Genomic DNA, 21,253 nt, shown 5'->3' on the forward strand with positions numbered 1-21,253 from the left:
GGAACCGACTTGATGGCATATAACAACAACAACGTATATGCCAAATTACTGATTTCAAAGTTTACCCCATAAAACCTTCAGGTGACAAATGGGGGATTTTCAATGTGGAAATCTTTGTTTTAATGAAGTAACTCTGATAGATGTTAAGTCTTCCATTCAGTATAGGTTTTCAACAATTTGTAATATTCTTCAAGTATCTGGGAGTTAGAAATCGAGGATTACTTTTTGAGTGTTTATCAGTAGGCAAGTGTGTTTTATGTAATACTGAATGAGTAAATTAGGCAAAGGGAACTCCACAGGAGCAAGATGAGACTTTCTGCTCCCACAAGTTTATAAAGCCTTGGAAAGCCAATATCTCAGACCAACCTGATGGCACATAACAACAACAACACAATTAGACAAAACTATCCAATCACAGTACATGATCCAATGTGGTAGGAAAGTTTCCCCAGTAAGATCTTAGTATGACGGAAGAGAGATTGTTTTTGCTGGCTGAATGATATGTTTGTTTTCTAAATTAAAAAATATATTGTTCAGGAAGGGTATGAGGTGATAGAATCTGAGGTAAGTACTGATATTTCTGCAGAACAGCCATCCAAAATAATGGAATACTTGCACAGTTTTGCTTTGGAATTATTTTAAAGTAGTGGAGGTGATGAGGAGGGAAGGTCAAAGTGATAACAGTCTTGAAAGTGACTTGGAATCAACATCACATCACTTGCAACCACCTGAGACATCTATTTGAGGCACAACATGATATTTCGATAATTATTTTACTTCTCTGTAATAACTGCATAGGAATAGGTTTGTTTCCCCAGTGACTAGTTCTGTTCAAAGCCTTTCCTTATCTTTATTTTCCAGATTTCACTAGAGGTTGATATCATATGCATCCTTACAGGGAGACAGTGGCTAAGTCAGTAGTTTTTCATCAAATCAAAGATTATATACATGAAGTAGAACAGTGCCATGTAACAAATTTTGTTGAAAATAAAAAGGGTAGAAAAATGAAAAATAGCATGATTGTTTCAGAGAACAAAAATCATAAAACATGGTCAATATTATTCAGTATTTAGTGTAATAGCTGCCCTGGGCTTTATTGACCATGGACTATTATGCTTGTGTTTTAAGTACTAGTTAGGTTATAATTTCTTCTGAAATCTAATATTCTTGTGAAATGTTCAACTACATTAGGCTGCTATGAGATGTAAAATCAACATGTGAAATTTCAAAATAATGATAGCGATTATACTCAAATGCCCTCAGTAAAATATATTTGTATTGTACATTAAGATTAGTATTGTTAATTATCTTACATTTGTATTCTTGGCTCAAAGCACCTTGTAAAAAAAAGGATAGCGTATCTGGTTTAATTTGACATTGACCTACATAAATGTTGAGTAGAAATTGTACAAATTATGGAATTGTATTGAATAATACTAAATTTTACACCCAAATGGAATCCTGTTGTCGCACTGTAGGATAAACACTGGATAGCTAACCGCAAAGTCAGTGATTCATACCCACCAGCCACTCCTCAGAAATCCTATACAGGGTGCGATCACTGTGAGTCAGAATCAACTTCATTGCACTTAATAGCAGCAACAACATCATACTCCAAATATGGAAGCTACACACAAAAAGTAATATGTACAAGCACATGTTGGCATTGCTGGAGTGACAAATTCTTGTATCTACTTTAATAGCTATTCATTCAGAGGTCCTCGCCAAGTTGCATGTGAGTTAATGTTATCCACCGCTAAACTTTCTTTCTATGACAGCCATAGTCATAATAATTTGTAAAGCTGACATTTTATTATTTTAAGTGTTTTCAGAAGACTTTTATTTCAATTATCATTTTTTATACAAATATATGAAAGCATGGCAAGCATTCTATTAAATATGTGTTCAGCAAATGTTCACAGATTTTCCAAACCCTCTCCAAAGTGTGTTGACAATTTGCTTTGTCATTGTGTTTAACATAGCCCAATGTTTTACATTTTTCCCTATGGTATGGACTTACACTTTTGCCAAATAAACTTCCAACTGGATAGAATAATTGCATTATGCCATATTTTATTATTTAAAATGATTCTTTCCTGATGGTGGGATTAAACACAAAATTTTTAATGTAACTTTAAAAAACATTCTAATACAGTTTATATTTGTGGAATCTTTCCTTCCACTGTTTCATTCTGTTTATACATTCATGCGTATATATGAATTTGTGTTATGTTCTCCAGGATATACAAAAATGCATCATTCATGCATACAGGTATCTGCAGTCTAATAGAGGAGGAAAAATGTATGTAAATAAATATACCAATTGTTGTTGTTACATGCTGTTGAGTTCCAATTCCTAGTAACCCTATCCACAACAGATCAAAATACTTCCTGGTCAGGCACCATTCTCAAAATCGTTACTCTTGGGCCCATTATTAATACAAATTTGCCAATACATCTCATCAGGTTTCTTCCTGTTTTTTGCTGACTCTCCATTTATCAAGTATGATGTCCTTCTCCAGGCACTGGTACCACTTGATAACATGTATGAAAGTTGAAGTCTTGCCATCTTGGCTTCTATGGAGCATTCCGATTGTACTTCTTCCAACATAGATTTGTTTGTTCTTCTGGCATTCCACCACTTTTTAAATATTATTCACCAACCCCATAACTTAAATGCATCAATTCTTCTTCTGTCTTCCTTATTCCTTGTCCAACATGCATTTGAGGCTATTGAAAATACCATAGCCAGATTCAGTCACACCTAAGTCTTCAATATGTCACCTTTGCTTTTGAACACTTTAAAGAGTACTTGTGCAGCAGATTTGCCTAATGCAGTATGTCTTTTGACTTCTTGATTGCTGCTTTCATGAGTGTTGATAATGTATCCAAGCAGAATGAAGTCTTTGACAATTTCAAACTTTTCTTCATTTATCGTGATATTATTTATTGATCCAGATGTGAGGATTTTTGTTTTCTTTACATTGAGGTGCAACCCATGCCAGAGGCTGTGATTTTCTATCTTCTTCAGTAAGTATTTTATGTCCTCCTTACTTTCAACAAGCAAAGTTGTATCATTTGCATATCACATGGTGTTTGTGAGTCTTCCTCCAATTCTGATCCTATGTTCTTCACTTAATCCACCTTCTTAGCTTATTTGCTCAGCATACAGATTCATTAAGTATGGTATGGTAAAGAATGCAATAAGTTTGCTGATTTTAAATCATTCAATATCCCTTGTTCTATTCAAACAACTGCTTGTTGGTCTACATATAGATTCCTAATTAGCACAATTAAGTGTTCTGGAACACCAGTGCTCCATCATGTCACTCATAACATCATTATTCACACAGATGAAAGTCTTTGAATAGTCAATAAAGCACAGCTAAACATCTTTCTGGTATTCTCTGCTTTCAATCCAATCAGTCTGAGATTAGCAATGATATCCCTCATTCTATGTCCCTGTCTGAAACAGGCTTAAAAGCCTGGCATTTCTTTATCAATGTACTGGTACAACCATTTTTTAAACTCTCCTTAGCGAAATTGTATTTGTATGTGATATGAATGATATTACTCGATGATGTCTTCATTCCGTTGGGTAACCTCTGTTTGTAATGGGCACAAATATGAATCTCTTCCAATCAGTTAGGTAGGTAGCTGTCTTCCAAATTTCTTGGCATCAATAAATGTGTGTTTTCAGTGCTGCATCAGTTTATTGAAAAATATTATTATTTGTATTCCATCAATTCCAAGAGCCTTGTTCTTTGACAGTGCCTTCAGTGCAGCTTGGTCTCTTCCTCAAAAACCATTAGTCTTAATCACATGCTATGTCTTGAAATGGTTGAACATTAGCCATTTCTTTTTTGTACACTGACTCTGTATTCCTTACATCTTCTTTTGATACTGCTGTATCATTCATTACTTTTCTTAGAGAATTTTCCAATATTTCAAGTGCAATCTTGAATTTTTCTTCAGTTCATTGAACTTCAGAAATACTGAACGTGTTCTTACCTTTTCTAACTCTAGGTCTTTGCACATTTCATAGTAATACTTGACTTTGTCTTCTTGAACTGACCTTTGAAATTTTCTGTTTAACTCTTTAACCCCCTCAATTATTCCATTCACTGTACCATCTTTGTGCTGGAGAGCAAGTTTTAGGTTCTCTTCTGGTATCCTTTTTGTTCTTTTCTTTATTTCTTGTCTTCTTAATGACCTTTTCCTTTCTTCCTGGATGATGTTATTGATGTCATTCCACAACTCTTTCAGTCTTTGGTCATTAGTGTGTCATAATTTGATGAATGCATTAGTGTGTCATTACATACTAATGCTTTCATCAAATATGTTCTTGAGATTTTCTCTAAAATTCAGGTGTGACGTGTTCAGGGTTAAATTTGGGCTGCCATAGACTTAAACATTTTTTCTTCTACTTCAGCTTGTACTTGCATATAAGAAAATGATGGTCTGTTCCACAGTCTGCCCCTGACCTTGCTTTGACTGATGATATGACACTTTTCAATTGTCTCTTCTCACAGATGGAGTCAATATGATTTCTGTGCATTCCATCTGCTGAGGTACATGTGTACAGTTATCTTTTATGTAGTTTCAAAAAGATGTTTACAATGAATAATTCATTGATCTTGCAAAATTCATTAATCCTGCAAGCTCAAGAACCATTTCTATCACCGAAGCCACATTTTTCAACTACTGACCCTTACTCTTTGCTTCCAACCTTTGCATTCCAATCACCAGCAATTATCAATACAACTTGATTGCATGGTTGATCAATTTTCAGATTGAAGAAGTTAGTAGAAATTCTTCTATTTCATCATCACTGACTTTAGTGGTTTGTGCATATATTTGAATAATAATAATGTCAACAGGTCTTCATTGTAGGTGTTTGATGTTGTTGTTAAGTACCAGCAAGTCAGTTCTGACCCATAGTGACCCTGAACAGGGTTTCCGAGGCTCTAAATCTTTACGGGAGCAGAAAGCCTCATCTTTCTCCTGCGGAGCAGCTGGTAGTTTCAAACTGCTGATCTTGCAATTAGCAGCTCGATTTGTAACCACTACGCTACCAGAACATGTTTGGATGTTATCATATCCCAGATGGCATTATACTTCAAGACAGATCTTGAAATGATCTTTTAATGATGAATGTGATGCCATTATTCTTCAGTTTGTTGTTTCTGGCCTACTAAACCATAGGGTTGTATAGTTCAAAGTGGCAAATAGCAGTCTATTTCAACACACTATTAACTAGGATACCTATCTTTATATGTTCCATTTCATTTTTGACAACTTCCATTTTCCTAGATTCATACTTCCCAAGCTCCATGTTCTGATTATTAGTGGATGGTTAAAAATGTTTCTCTTCATTTTGAGTTGTGCCCTGTCCACAAGTGAAGGTTGTAAAAGCTTTACTCTAGTTTTTCATCAAAGTCATCTCTTTTAAGGAGATAGCTCTTTCTCAGTTGTATTTTCAGTGACTTCCAACCTTGGAGTTTCATCTTTGAACTATATAAGACAGTATTCCGGTGCTATTTAGTGTGTTTTCATCTTCCGGCCATATATTTGACAAAATGTTCCACTGCTATTTATAAAGTTTTCAAGAGTTAAACATTCAAAAGTATTATGCCTCTCCTTCTTCCTATTCTGTCTTAGTCTGGAAGCTTAGCTGAAACCTGTCCACCATGGCTAACCCTTATGGTAATTAAAATATTGGTGGTTATATTCCAACATCATAGCTACATGCAAGCAGCAAAATATGGCAGACTGACAGACAAGTAGTGGAAAATACCATTAGATAGCAAATAATTAGAGGAAAAACAGAGTAACTGCTACTGCAACACACAGGATTGAGAGATTACGTCAAGCTGGAAGGATTTGAGAAGGTTTTATGGAGGCAGTGACATTTTTTATAAGGGTTGAGGACTGAGAAGACACAAAGAAAACACATTCCAGTCAGAGTGAACACAGGGTATTTTATTTGGCTAGATCTAAGTGTATAAAACAAGAAATAATAGATTAGAAGTCAAAAAACATGTTAGTTTATGAAACGTTTTTAGTGTTAATATATCAATTTTATACTGTTTGTAGGTACTGGAGATCTAAAGGGGTATGTTGTTTCAATATCTTCCTTTAACATATATAGAAAGCAGGCAATTACATATGATTCTCCTTTTTGGTACCAAATATTTGCCTATTTTCAGTCTGTGTATCTTATATTTTCTACATCATATTGTAGACAAAAAAAACAAAAAACAAAAAACATCAGCACAAACCCACTGCCATTGAGTATATTCTGACTCATAGTGACTGACTCATGTGGTTTCCAAGGCTATAATTCTTACAGGACCAGAAAACCTCATAGGTTTGAAAAAATTTAATCCAAAGCATCCAACACATTTCCCAGTTCATTTAGGGTCCACTGAGTGAATGAATGAACAATAATTTATATTTTGTATTAAAAAATGATTTGACTACTTAATTTTAAATGTGACTATATAAAAGTCTCAGTAAGACCAAGAGTATCTGAAAGTGGTGTTTATAAGATTAGTGAAGTCTAGACAGATCTCGCCTGTTGAGGGATAGGCTCAGATGGTGGACCCCTTCTCTTTTTTAGAAAATAACCTCCTATTTAGTCTTTCTGCTCTACTCTTTACTCTTGCTTTCATATAATATTATCAGAATCAACTTTGTGAATATGAATTAGATCTGTTCACTTTATGTCCCAACCCCTTCTTTTTTTTTTTTTTTTTGCTAAGTCATTTACAATAAAACATTTCCCTCAGTTTACAGTGTCCTCCATGATCTGATCCCATTTGTTGCTTCAGGTCTCTTCCCCTATTTCTTGCTTATCTTTACTACAGATCTCCCTTCTGTTCTTCAAGTGCATCAACCTAATCTCTGCAACTATTCCCTTTGCCTGAATGGATGTGTCTCTTAGTTTTCATAGACTCCATTTTTTTTTCTCAACTCTGATATCCTCTCATCTAAGAGGCCCTTTCTGACGCCCTCCAGGAACTCAAATGATCTAAGGCACCCCTTCCACTTCTTATGCCCCCTCACTTTACCACTGTCTTTTATGTCACCTTCTTCATAACCATTTTCATGTTCATCTAATTCAATTGTTGGCATATATTTTCTATATCCTGCAAAATGAAATGTATAGTCCTCAAAGATAGGTGTTTTATGCATGGCTGACTGCAATGCTTACAGCAGGATTTAGTACACGGTGAACAATAAGTAAGGTTCCTAGGTGATGCAAATGGTTGGTGCTCTACTACTAATTTGTCCAGTGGCAATCTGCTTCCATTAACGTGATAGCCAAGAAAACCCATAGAATAGGTATACCTTGCAGCATTTGTGGTTCTCATGAGTAAGAATCAACTTGACACCAGCTACCAACAGACAATAAATATTTGTTATTTGACTTAATGAATGCAACATTTTGTGTTGTTTTTCCCAAGCATGTATCGTCAAACTTCTAGAAAGAATATTCTGTATGTTCTGCTTTGTCATCTTTGCCAGATACACTCGCATTCCTTTTTAATCCTGATTTTTGTCCCCATTATTTAACTGCAAGTGTCAATTTTTTACTTCTCAGTAGTTTCCATATCACTAAATTCAGTTGCTTTCCTTAGATTTCTCTTGTATTTGACCTGTATTGAAATATCTTTTAATTGGCTTTTGTGACTAAGAAATACTCTGATTCTCCTATAATAGGTGATTCCTCCTTTGGCTTTAATTAAGGTTCCACTTGCTGATACTTTTAAATATTAAGTGGTTAACTGTATTGTCACCTGTACTCAAATTTGCATTTTTTCATGAACTTTACCCATTCTTGTAAATGTATTTAATTCAAAGGACAGATCCTCTCCGTAGCTCTAGTTGTGCATTCTGGGTGCCTGTGAAAACCTCCAGGGTTTCCCTGTGAATGCTTTGTTAGGTTATTTGTAGTTAGATGCAAATCCTCAGGTTGTGACCTGAGAAACTTATTTGAGACTCATTTTCCTCATTTATAAAACTAAATAATACCTGTTCTATAAGATTGTAAGGACATAATGTCTATATAGTACCCAGCACAGAACAAAATGCTTGGGAAGCACTCAGTATAGATTTCCTAACATTATCAGTTTAAGATTATCATACTGAATATTGTCTTTGGCTTTACCAACAATATTTATATGTAAAGAAGCTACATTTTGTTGAATTATGAATTTGTTTATATACTAAAATTGTATAAACAAAATTCTACTGTGTGCTTTAAGTTGCATTGAAGTGCTGACTATCGATTGACAAAGGAAAAAAAAAAAAAGCCGTAAGATGGATATCAAAAAATAACATTAATGAGCTGCTAAAGCTAAAATTACAGGAACTTATGAAATTGGTTAAACATAAAAACCATTAAACTGTTTACTGAAGCTTCACAGATCTACTGCAGCTAATGAGCATTTCTGCTATTTAAATAAGCCCAAATTGAACACACATTACATGGATACATAATTAGTCATGGCAGTCAAACACACATAGACTTACTTTTAAAGCTCTATTTAGGGAATCTTTTCCATTTGATTTATTTTGTTAATTAAAATATTTTTCAGTATTCACTTATATTTTAATAATATTGTTTTCCAAGTAGAACAATTTACTACTATCATCCTAGTGTTTTTTTTTTTAATTTGTACTTTAAATGCAATAAATGATGCTCTAATATTAAATATTTTTAACAGCCTTTCTAGAATTGTTTGTATCATTTCATGGCATCATTCAGCATTTCAAAATTTGGATTCAGTGAAAACTTTACATAAAATATTTAGAAAGTGTTTTTTACTTTTTTTCAATATTTCATAATTATTAAGAAGTATTAAACGCCTAAATGCACATAGAATTATGATGATTATGGCCAAATCAGATTAAAGAATGATCTATGCCTGCAAGGAATTTACAGTCTTAAGTAAATGGTGTCTTTGAATATAAATAAGTAAATCAAAGTGCAGCATTTGGGAATCCAACAGAGAATTCAAAAACAAATCCCCATGTATTTACTTCAAGGACACTGACCCCTTTGAGTATATATCTTCCAGATAAAATGAAATCATATCTTCAAGGAGTTTAGAGTCTTAAATAGATGGAATTATTGTAGAGAATGCTTTGGGTGAAGTTTTTGCACCATTATAATTCTGAATTTACTATATGGTAATAGAAATTGTCAATGGTAATTCTTTCAGTAGAATGTAAATTTAAAAAAGGAAGTATACATTGACATTCATACTTCATATTGAACTTGGGGAAGCCTACATTAATTCTGAGCCTACTGTTATTGTTAGGTGCCATTGAGTGTGTTTCGCTCATAACCATCCTATGTGTAATAAAGCTAAGTGCTGTCCAGTCCAGCTCCAGCCTCAGAATTGTTATGTTTGAGAAACTAATGTAGTAAATATATGTCACTAAGGGTCTTCTGCGTGGTGGACAAAAATCAGATTCGTCAGTTCATACTGCCTGCATTCTGTAAGTACATTTTAGCTACAAACCAAATAGTAGCAGTGTTGTTGTTGACAGTGTGCCCTGGAGTCAATTCTGACTCATCGCAACCCTCCATAGGGTTTCTTAGGCTGTAAATCTTCATCAGAGCAGAAAGCCTCATTGTTCTCCCAAGGAACAGCTGGTAGTTTCAAACTGCTGATGTTCAGGTTAGCAGCCTGACGCATAACCACTACGCTACCAAAGCTCCTAAAAGTAACACCAGTTAAAAGAAATAGTAAAATCAATTAAAAGAAATTAACCATGTGTATATTCTGTATGTGTGTTTGTCACTGTAGAATGTTTTAAAATTATTTTTCAAAAGTAAACTTGGGTGTCAAATTCACAAGGAGATGACTGTCTATTTTTAGAAGTAAGACCTGTAAGAAAAGTAATCAATTATGAGATAATAATATTGATGCTCACAAGATGCTCCTTGGAAATCCTATAGAAGGTTGCTATGAGTCGAAACCAACTCAACAGCACTTAACAACAACACTATAGATGCTACATAAATGGAGGAGATGATTTTGAATTATTAACCTGAAAATACTTACTAGGATCCTACTGTTGTTGTTGTTAGGTGCTGTTGAGTCAGTTCTGACTCATGGAGATCCTATGCACATTGCAGAATGAAACATTGCCTGATTCTATGCCGTTCTCAGAATTATTGTTCTGTTGAGCCCATTGTTTCCGGCACTGTGTCATTTCATCTTAATGAAGGTCTCCTTTTTCCCTGACCTTCTGCTTTATCAAGTCTGATGTCCTTCTACAAACAATGGTATCTCCAGACAAGTCCAATAAACAAAAGATGAAGCCTCAACTTTATCGCTTTTAAGGAGCACTCTACCTGTACTTCTTACAACACAGATTTGTTTGTTCTTCTGGTAATCCATAGTACTTTTAATATTCTTTGCCAAAACCACAATTCAGCTGCATCGATTCTTATCTAGACTTACTCATTAATTGTCCAACTTTCACATTTATATAAGGTGATTGATAATGCTGTGGTTTGGCCCAGAGATACTCTAGTCCTCAAAGTGACATCTTTGCCCTTTAATATTTTAAAGAAATCTATAGCAGCAGATTTACCTGTGGACATAGATCACTTGATTTCTTGACCATTGCTTCCACAAAACATTAAGTAAGCATCTTTCTGGTTTTATTTTCTTTCAGCTAAGATCCAGCTGAGTGAGCAATGATAGCCCTATTTTCACATCTTTTTCTGAATCCGACTTGAATTTCTGTCAGTTCTCTGTCAATGTAATGATTTGACTGTTTTTTAGTTTCTTCAGTAAAAAAATCACTTACATGTGATATTGATGATATTGTTCGATGATTTCTGCAATTGGTTTGGGTCACCTTTCTTTGGAATGGGCACACATACAGATTTCTTACAATTGATTGGCCAGGTAGCTGTCTTTAAAATTTCCTGGCATAGGTAAGTACCTCTAGTGCTGCATCAGTTTATTGAAATATTGCCAATAACTGGTTCCTTGTTTTCTGTCAGTGCCTTACACACAGCTTCTTTCAATACCATTGATTCTTTCAGTACCATTGATTCTTGATCACATGCTACCACTTGAAATGGTTGTTGAACATTGACCATTATTTTTGGTACACTGACTGTGCATATTTCTTCTATGTTTGTTTGATTTTTATTGTGTCATTGAATATTTTGTCCACATGGCAAGCTAAGGCTTGGTTTTTTTCTTAAGCTAGTTCAACTTGAGAAATGCTGAGCATGTTCCTCCCTTTGGTTTTCTAATTTCAGATATTTACACATTTTATTATAATACTTTACTTTGTATACTCAAACTGCCCATTGAAATTTTCTGTTAAGCTCTTTTACACCATCATTTTCTTTATTTGCTTTAGCTTCTCTACATTCAAGAGATAGTTTCAGAGTCTCTTCTCATGTGCATTTTTGTCTTTGTTTTATTTCCTGTATTTTTATTATCTTTTGTGTTTTTCATGTATGGTGTTCTTGGTTTCATGGGTTCCTTCTCTGTGCCAATTATTTTGCTAAATGCTGAGGAAGGAACTGAGTCAGCTTCAGTAATGGACAAAGTGAATAACTGAAATACAGTCATTGAGTTGCTACATTAGATGTCTGTGTTAAGGAACTAAGGACTGAGTGAGTTGTTGTTATTGTTAAGTGTCATTGAGTCAGTTTGACTCTGTAACCCCATATAGGGTTTCTGAGGGTCAGTTGGTGCATTTGAACTGCCGACCCTGCAGTTCAAACCGACCTTGTAGATCAGTGCATTAATCTACAGCACCACACCAGTATTCCACAGAATAAATTGTCAATTTTAATAGGAAAAATAAAATGTTTTACTGGAAGAGATGATTTAAAGGCTAGATTAGTGAAGTTGATCTAAATAGATAAATATAAAATATATTATTCTTTCAACTCCTACCAGCTTCAATGAACCCCATTGTTCCCAGTATAAAAGCTTTGTGAGATTGCTGTTGGCCCATCCTGGCTTTTTCTTGACCTTATACAAAGGATCAGAGGCAAGGAGGGCAAGGAGGGCTTTAAAATAATGACCAGATTCAAATATCAATTCTTCAACCTCTTAGCTGTGTTGTTGTTATTGCTGCTAAGTGCCATTGAGTTAGTTCCATCCCATAGTGATCTTGTATGGGGTTTCCGAGGAGTGACTGGTGAGCTTGAACCTCCAGCCTTGTGATTCAAACTAACTTTGCAGTCCAGTGCATTAACCCACTAGGGACTGGTCATCAATATGAGGAGAATAATACTTTAATTGTAATAGGAGGAAAAAAAGATTTCAGTTATAATAATTTAATGGTTAGCACCTAGTTGCAAGATCTAGAATATGCTTATAAATTATTTCCTGGCTACAATGATTTTGAAGGGACAATAGATCACCCAGCTGGAATCTTTGGTGTGCAACCAGAAATGCCATAAGAAAATTCAGAGCTTATGTTAGAATTTTAGGTCATTCTCATAGACGTGGATTTGTAGGAAAAAAACTACACATTTTTACAAAGAACAGAGTGGACTGGTTATATCAGAGAAGGACCAGAAAGTAAGGAAGAAATGGAGCCACTGGATAATAGTCCAAGGATAAGGAGAGTATGGATAGAGTGTTATTGTAGTTGTTGTGTGCCATGGAGTCAGTTCTGACTCAAAGCAATTCTGTATAGGGTTTCCAATAGTGGGTAGTGGGCTTGAATTACTGAACTTGTGGTTACCTGTGCAATCCTTATCCTTCAGCACCACATCAGAAGTTGTTGTTAAGCACCATCAAGTCAGTTCCAACTCAGCAACCCTATGCATGTGGTAGTCTTATGCAAATTACGGAAGGAAATACCTTTAAAATTAATGGTCATTCAACTGTTAAATGCAAAAGGAAGGAGGACCAAGTCCTCTGAATTTGATGACCACGGAGATCCTATTACCATTAGACCTATCACAGACTGTCTGCAATAATTGGGTGGTGAAAAAAGTAGGCAGTCAATATAAATTATCCTAAGGGAATATATATAATAGCAGTAAAAGAAGAGAATGATGTCAAGACCTTGAAAGGCCATTCTGTGTTAAAAAGAATTGCTTGAAAGTTTTGTACCCTATGAAAGGTGAAATAACATAATAAATACAAACTGTAGCAAATTATTAGATAAAACTCATGTATGACAGCATTGATCCATGTACTCATTCATTTATCCATTTACCCTTTGCTCTAAATTCCATTCTGTTATGCATAGGATCACTAGGAGTCAGACCTACTCTATGGCACCTAACAACAACAAAAATGTCAGAGCCAAAGTTTTTCAAGTTAGAAGATAAGAAGACAGGAATTGAAAGGAGAAAATGAGAAATGCAATATGCTGAAGATAGTTGAAGATGATAATTACAGTCTTCGAAGAGAGGAAAATAATCAAAGATACCTTTTGAAGGTTTTATAAAAGGAAAATGGTACATCTTCCCTGTGGTCTTTATTGTGTTTGCAAGATATCAAACTGATTTGGATACTTACAAGTGGAAAGAATCTGAGGTGAAAGCTCATTCTATCTGGATTTGAAATTCTTAGTTGAAGGCAATCTTTGATTCTGTCCCTTCCTTATACCAGGTTATTCTACTTAAATATAACTGTGATATCCTAGCCTTGTACTTAGAATGTATTTAATTTTGCTGAGATTTTGCTTTCACCTCTGAACTACCAAGTTTATTGTCTCTGCTTTTGGTTCCTTGTGCTTTGGTTCCACTGAATAATAGGTTATGTAAAATTAAACAATAAGCATATAGATGAATTCATCTGTTTTCAAGATATCATTGTAGTGTAAGTGTTGAAAATTACTGTCCCCCCCTCATTGTTTTATAACAATTCAAAATCTGCAAAGAAAGCTAATAATCCTCCTATATTGCAATTTCTGTTATATTGTTTTATTTTTTATGTACTAAAGTATAGCATTCTTGACATCTATTTATAAATACTGAGAAATATACTTGTCATATGCTTGTGGGTTTCTCTTCTACATATATGACAGTACAGTTACATCAGTTTAATTGACCTTGGCAATCTGCATCTGCTATTGATGTGTCCCTGAGGGACGTTTTCTGCAATTTTAAGCTGTGGTTTATTGAAGAACTTGTGTGTCACAATACAATTAAGTCTATATATACATATATATATATGTATATATAAACATGCATAACATTAAATTGACTAAAAGTTCCTATTTCAAAACCATTTCTTGTTATAAAGCCACCTCAGAGTGTCTTTGTTTTTTAAATAAGCTCATTTCAACATCGTAGTAATTAAAGCAGAAAATTAACATAAATCTTGAATGCTTGGTATGAATTAAGGATGTTTTAGTTCGTTTTAAAGACTGCATAAAATTCCAGGCATCATATCATTTAACACTTTTTTCTCCCACTTGTGGAATAATAGACTATGAATAAGCTCATTTGGGGATGCTCTTTCAAGCTCTTTTTCTGTTCATCTCTGGAGCTACTGACAACATGCTGCAGTATCCATCAAGATGTATCACAGTAAAACTGTACATAATCATAGCAGATAGTCCCTTCCACCCTTTACTTTATAAACTGTTGTTGTTGTTAGGTGCCATTTAGTCACTACCAATACATAGTAACCTTATGCACAACAGAATGAAACACTTCCTGCCCAGGTCCAACCTCATAATCACTAATGTACTTAAGCCCATTGCTGCTGCCACTGTACCAATCTATCTTGTTGAGGGTCTTCCTCTTTTTTGCTGACCCTCCACTTTACCAAGCATGATGCCCATCTCCAGGGACTGGTCCCTACTGATAATTTGATCAAAGTATATGAGATGAAGTCTGGCCATCCTGACTTCTAAGGAGCTTTCTGACTGTACTTCTTCCAACGCTGATTTATTTGTTTTTCAAGCAGTCCATGATACTTTCAATATTTTCCTCCAGTACCGTAACTCAAATGCATCAATTCTTCTATGGCCTTCTTTATTCACTTTCCAACTGTCACATGCATATAAAGTAATTGAAAATACCATGGCTTGGGCCAGGCACACTTTAGTCCTCAAAATTATGTCTTTGCTCCTGAATAGTTTAAAGAGGTTTTGGTGCAGTAGATATGCCTAATGCAATATGTCATTAGACTTCTTGATTGCTGATACCATGAGTGTTGATCTGAGTAAAATAAAAACTTCATTCTTTTCTTCATTTATCTTGATGGTATTTATTATCCCAGTGGTAAGGATTTTTTTTTTTTTCTTTACACTGAGATGTAACCCATTATGAAGGAGGTAATCTTTGATCTTCATCAATAAATGATTTAAGTCCTCTTTCTTTCAGCTAGCAAGGTTGTATCATCTGCATATCACGGGTTGTTAATGAGTTTTCAATCCTGATGTCACATTCTTTTTCATATAATTACAGCTTCTCAAATTATTTGCTGCAATATACAGATTGAATACATATGGTGAAGGAATACAACTCTGGTGCACATCTTTCCTACTTTTAAACCTTCCATTGTTCCTTGGTTCTGTTCAACCAACTGCCTTTCGGTCTATGTACAGATTCCTTATGAATGCAATTAACTGTTCCAGAATACTCATTCTTCTCAATGTTGTCCATAGCTTGTCATGATCCACACATTCTAATGCATTTACATAATCAATAAAACACAGGTAAAAAAACTTTCTGGTATTCTTTGCTTTCCGCCAAGAGCCTTCTGATGTCAGTAATAATATTCCTCATTCCACATCCTCATCTGAATCAAGTCTGAATTTATGGCAGTTCACTGCAGTGTATTGTTGTAGCCATTTTTAAATTATGTTTATCAAAAAAATTTTATGCATGCAATATTAATGATATTGTCTGATAATTTCTGCATTTAATTGGGTCACCTCTCTATGGAATAGGCACAAATATGGATCTCTTCCAATCAATTGACCAGGTAGCTCTCTTCCAAATTTCTTGGCATTGATTAGTGAATGCCTCTATCACTGCATCAGTCTGTTGAAAGATTTCAATTTATATTCCTTCTATTGCTGTAGTTTTGTTCTTTGATAATCTCTTCAGTGCACTTTGGACTTCTTCCTTCAGTGTCATTGGCTCTTGATCATATTCTACCTCTTGAAATAGTTCATCATTGACCATTTCTTTATGGTATAGTGACTCTGTATATTCCTTCTATCTTCTTTTGATGTTTTCTGCATCATTTAATATTTTGTCCATGTTGTTGTTGTTGTTGGGTGCTGTCAAGTTCATATCAACTTATATTGACCTTATGCACAACAGAATGAAACACCATCGTCCATACCAACCTCACAATCATTGCTATGTTTGAATCCAATTGCTGCTGCCACTGTGCCAATCTATCTCATTGGGGGTCTTCCTCTTTTCACTGACCCTCCACTTTACCAAGCATGGTATCCTTCTCTAGAGACTGGTCCCTCCTGATACTATGTGCAAGTATGAGAGACAAAGTCTCGACATCCTGGCTGCTAAGGAGCATTCCGGCTGTACAAATCCAACACAGACTGTGTTCTCTTTGAGTTCTAATCTTAGAAGGGTGATTGTCCTGAAGGGACTTGATAACTCCCTGGTGAACAACTTGCTTGTTCTTGTAATAGCCGATCAGACTTCCATTTTTGTTTTTAGTTTTTCCTGCTGTTCTTCCTTTCAAGAAGTATCTTCTGTTCCTCTAGCTGCTCCAGGCTGGTCTGCTTGTCCTTTCAAGTGGGAATATCCCACCTCAGAAGGTTCTTCATGGGGCTTAGGATCCCACTTAAGGTTCTGTGCACTACAAAGGCTCTGTAAGAAACCTATTTCATGGCGCAAATTCTAGAATCCCTTTTAAGTATTCCAATGAGTTATAGGCTGACGAGCGGCTTACAACTTCTATTCAAATTATGTTAAACTCGCCCTTAAAAATTAAGTTTATTTACTATTTGAATAAATAATGAGATTTATTATAACATAGAATTCTTTTCATTATTTACACAAAATTCATTACATAAAACATTCAATTATTGCATATTCCAGTTCCAATTTTTAAAATAAGTTGAATTGAGTGTCATGTTCACTATTAACTCTCTTGCAACTCAAGCAACTGTCAACAGATGGTGGTGATGATCTTTTATGCAATGGGGAATGAATGATAAAGGTCTCTTTTCATGTGACCTTTAAAGACATGAGGAAACCCCCCTCAAAATGCCATTCTGCATTGGAAATAATTGCATGAATATTTAATTTCATTTTCTTGTGAAAGGTGAAGTAACATAATAAATACAAACAGTTGCAAATTTTTAAGTAAAAACTGATCTATCTACTCACTCATTTATCTATCTATGAAATTGTGTGTGTCCTGTGCCCCATTGCCTAGTGTGGAACCTACAATCAACAGCAGTCTGTTAGTAGTTTCTACAATTTCCATAGTGTTTAGGTAAAAGGATAAAATTTCAAATCAAAATTTATTTTTACCTTTTAAAAATATTATTGTTCATATAAAAATGGTTTTAGGTGATGACAAAATAACAGTTTGTTCAATTGGGTTGTTTTATGTTTAACTTGAAGGAGCTCTGGTAGCGTAGTGGTTACGAATTGGGCTGCAAATCTCAAGGTCAGCAGTTTGAATCTACCAGCTGTTCCATGGGAGAAAGATGAAGCATTCTGCTCTCATAAACATTTACAGCCTCGGAAACCCTGTTCAGGGTTGCTGTGAGTCGGAATCAACTCCAAGGCACACAGCCAGCCACCATGTTTAACTTGATGCTTTAATCTGTTTAAAACTAACTTTTCTGTTCCAGAATCTCCCAAATAATTTTATTTTAGTTGTCCTTAAGTTGTCATTCCTCTTTTGAAGTGAATATGAATAGTACCCTTAACTTGACAATCTATGACATAAATACATCAAGAGTATATTGAGCTCTAATTTTTGTCCTAAACTATTGCTCATTTGCTATGAATTATTTCTTTTCTTGTCTTTATTAACCCTTTTTCTAATCTATATATTTTATTGCTTCTAAATCTCAAAATCGTATTTCCTGTGAAAACTTCCTGTAGAAACAGTTAGACCTCACTATTTACAGATACTGTATTTGCAAATTTGTTTGTTTGTTAAAATATATTCATAACCCCAAAATAAGTACTTCTATATGCACTTTTGCAGTCATCTGCAGATATATGCACAGAAGCAAAAACAAAATAAACAAACAAACAAACAAATTTTCCCTAACACACATTCTCAACTAAGGATGAATATGGTGAAGCTCTGGATTCTTGACTCAGCTCACATTTCATAATCAAGTGTCCTCTTCACAATCATAACCCTACACTCTGTAGGATAAGAACTTGACTACTGATCACAATTTATTGTTCGAGCCCAGCAGCCACTATGTGGAAAAAAAGAAGAGGCATTCTACTCATGCAAAGATTTACAGTTCTTGAAACCCTATACAGGGTAACTATGAGTTGAAACTAACTCGATAGCACTTAATAACAGGAATAACAGTATCTGGGTTGAGTTCTGGAAGACTTTATGTATTTTAATCTCAGGTTTTTGTTTGCTGTTATTAGTTCTTTGGTCAAAGAACTCTCTTTAGTATTGTTTGTAAGATTGGTGGGAGTTTTACAAATTCTTTTAATTTCTATTTATATGGAAATTTCCTAGTTTTACCAGCGTATCTGAGGTATGGTTTTGCTAGCTACATGGTTCTTAGTTGGCAAAAATTTTTTCCTTCATAGTTTTATATAAGTTATCCCCTTACATGGTTACTGCTAAGAAATCAAAGCTTAATTTTATTAGTTCTCCTTTGTAGCTAAATTTTAAATTTTTCATGAGTTACTTTCAGGATTCTTTCATTGTCTTGGTTTTAAAGAATTTGATTATAAATTTTTTTTATGATTTTCTTTTGGGGTTTATTATGCTTGTATTTTTTTCATTTCTTCAATGTGTATGTTCTCATCTTTCATGATGTTAGCAAAGTTTTTCATCAACAATTCTTTGACAATTTTCTGAGTGTGTGTGTTTATTTTTTGCCTCTTCATGTTCTGTAATGCCGGTCATACTAAATAATTCCTCTTAATTGTGCCCTACATAATTCTTAGGCTTTCTTCTGATTTTTTCTTTTTGTTATTTTCTTAATTTTCCTCTAGCAGATGAATGTTTAGAGGTTTGTCTTCAAGCTCATCAATTCAGCCTTCCATTGTTTCAATTTTACTTCTTTGCCCTATCAGTGTTTATTTAATTCTGAAATCTTACTATTAATCTTCTGGATTTTTCTTTGATGTTTTGGTATTGTTTCTATTTTTTATTTTGTCAGTTTTCTCTTGTAATATTTTCCTAAAGTTTTGTTTCTGTGTTACTACTTTCATCTGTAGAAATTTGGCTCATTCTCCCAATCTGTTGAAAGCATCTAAATACGATTCTTTTGAATTTCTTATCAAGGAATTCCAGTACGATTTCTCATATTATATTCCATAAGTCTATATTTTGGTTACATGTTGGAGACACTCTGTCTTGTTTCTTCCTGTAAATTTGTTTGTTTTATCTCAGACAAATTGTATTTATATTTAATTGATGATCGATCATATGATGATACATTCCTAGGCACATGACACATGTCTGCTGGTGGCAAAGACTAAAATAAATAAAGATTAAAAATGTATGTGCACAAGGTAGGCTTGTCTGATGTTGGCTGCAAATTATTTGACTTGTACTTCTTACACAAAAATAGCAGGATTAAAACATGGACTGAATCTGTGGTATTTAATACTGTATGTAATGTATATTTAAGTAAGTTGGCTAAGTCAGTACTCTTTGAATGTGTTGTTAACTTTGATGTTTCAATATGTTCCCTATTTATGCTTCATTAAAAACACTTGTTTTAATCCCTAGAACAATAAGTAAATCATAATTTTTCTTAATTTTTAAATTACTGCTATGTGATATATAGGTTAGTCATTGTTTCTTGTTTTTTCTTTTTCCAGTAAAAGAAGCCTTGAGTCCTATAAAGTTTAACAGATGGAATCTCCCAGAAGTAGATCCAGAAACTATGCAAACCAGTGAACCATGGGTATTTGCAGGTGGTGATATTGTTGGTATGGCTAACACTACAGTGGAATCAGTGAATGATGGAAAGCAGGCATCCTGGTATATTCACAAATATATACAGGTAAGAATTTGCTTTCAGTTTTAGTTAGTAATTTTGAATAATATTTTTATTTACTTTTGTTATACATCCATATGAGCATTTCTATCACACACAGAGTCATATATATGTCTATAAATACATATAAAATATCACACATAAATATTTACTTGAATAAAAGAAAAATTGTGGGCTGGGTAGTTGATCTGCTTAGTTGATTTAAAAAAATACTTTGTGCATTTTGACCAGAGGAATGCCATGAAGTCTTTGGTACTGCTCTAGAAAAAATATTTATCATTGACTTAACGATGTAAATAGCACATTTGTCAATGTGGTACCTAATATAGCAGGAGATAGAAATAATATTTATAATGATCTTATTATTTCAATATCATAATATTATTTCATTGTCCATTTGAACCAGATGATGTCTTATCCACTTCTCAAATTATCTGTATATATAGTTGAAAAAATTATTATTTAAATTTTAATTGAAATGATCTTCAATTATTTAATTTCATAATACCACTCTGAAATCTAACAATTTTTTTTAATGTAAACTTGAGCATATGCTGGTACAATGTTACTGTAGTCTTGGGGGTCAAAACACGTAACTTAGTATATTATTAGTTGTTAACTAACTGCTCTGTTTCCTTCTGGCTTGGTAATTTAACTCAATGTAGGCTGAAACCTAGGAACAATTGCAATCATGGGTGCAAAGCCGGGCAGTGTTCTGTTCTGTTGTACTGTGACTCAGAAAGTATGAGTATTCACAACATGCTTTTCTGTTTCCTTCTTTTGGTTTATTTCATCTGTCTTCTATAAGCTAACTAAATTTGCTTTGTCTTTAATTATTCCTTCAATATTTTCTTCCTTTTGTCACACAAGTTAGTCTATTGTGTTTGTCTTTCTATTTTTATAATTTACACAGGACCCAGACTTGGCACCAATTACCTGAAGTTTGATTATGTTCAGTTTGCCTGCCAACTCCCATCTAATTCCTGACACTTCTCAGACACGGGACTTGAGATTTTGGGTCGTGGTTTGTTTGCTGTTAAATGACATCAAGTCAGTCCTAACTCATAGTGACCCTTCTGCATAGGGT

At 34.2% G+C, this 21,253-nt stretch overlaps 1 protein-coding gene across 1 annotated transcript in view; it reads left to right on the plus strand.

Annotated features, from left to right (window-relative positions):
- DPYD (dihydropyrimidine dehydrogenase) overlaps positions 1-21,253 on the plus strand; it is a 1,478,957-nt gene that overhangs the window by 641,068 nt on the left and 816,636 nt on the right. Inside the window, exon 16 of the mRNA XM_006831042.1 lies at positions 19,988-20,172. Coding sequence (XP_006831105.1) covers positions 19,988-20,172 — 185 coding nt within the window. The remainder of the gene's footprint in view (positions 1-19,987; positions 20,173-21,253) is intronic.

Source organism: Chrysochloris asiatica, unplaced genomic scaffold (genome assembly GCF_000296735.1).
Source record: "Chrysochloris asiatica unplaced genomic scaffold, ChrAsi1.0 scaffold00002, whole genome shotgun sequence".
Lineage (NCBI taxonomy): Eukaryota > Metazoa > Chordata > Mammalia > Afrosoricida > Chrysochloridae > Chrysochloris > Chrysochloris asiatica.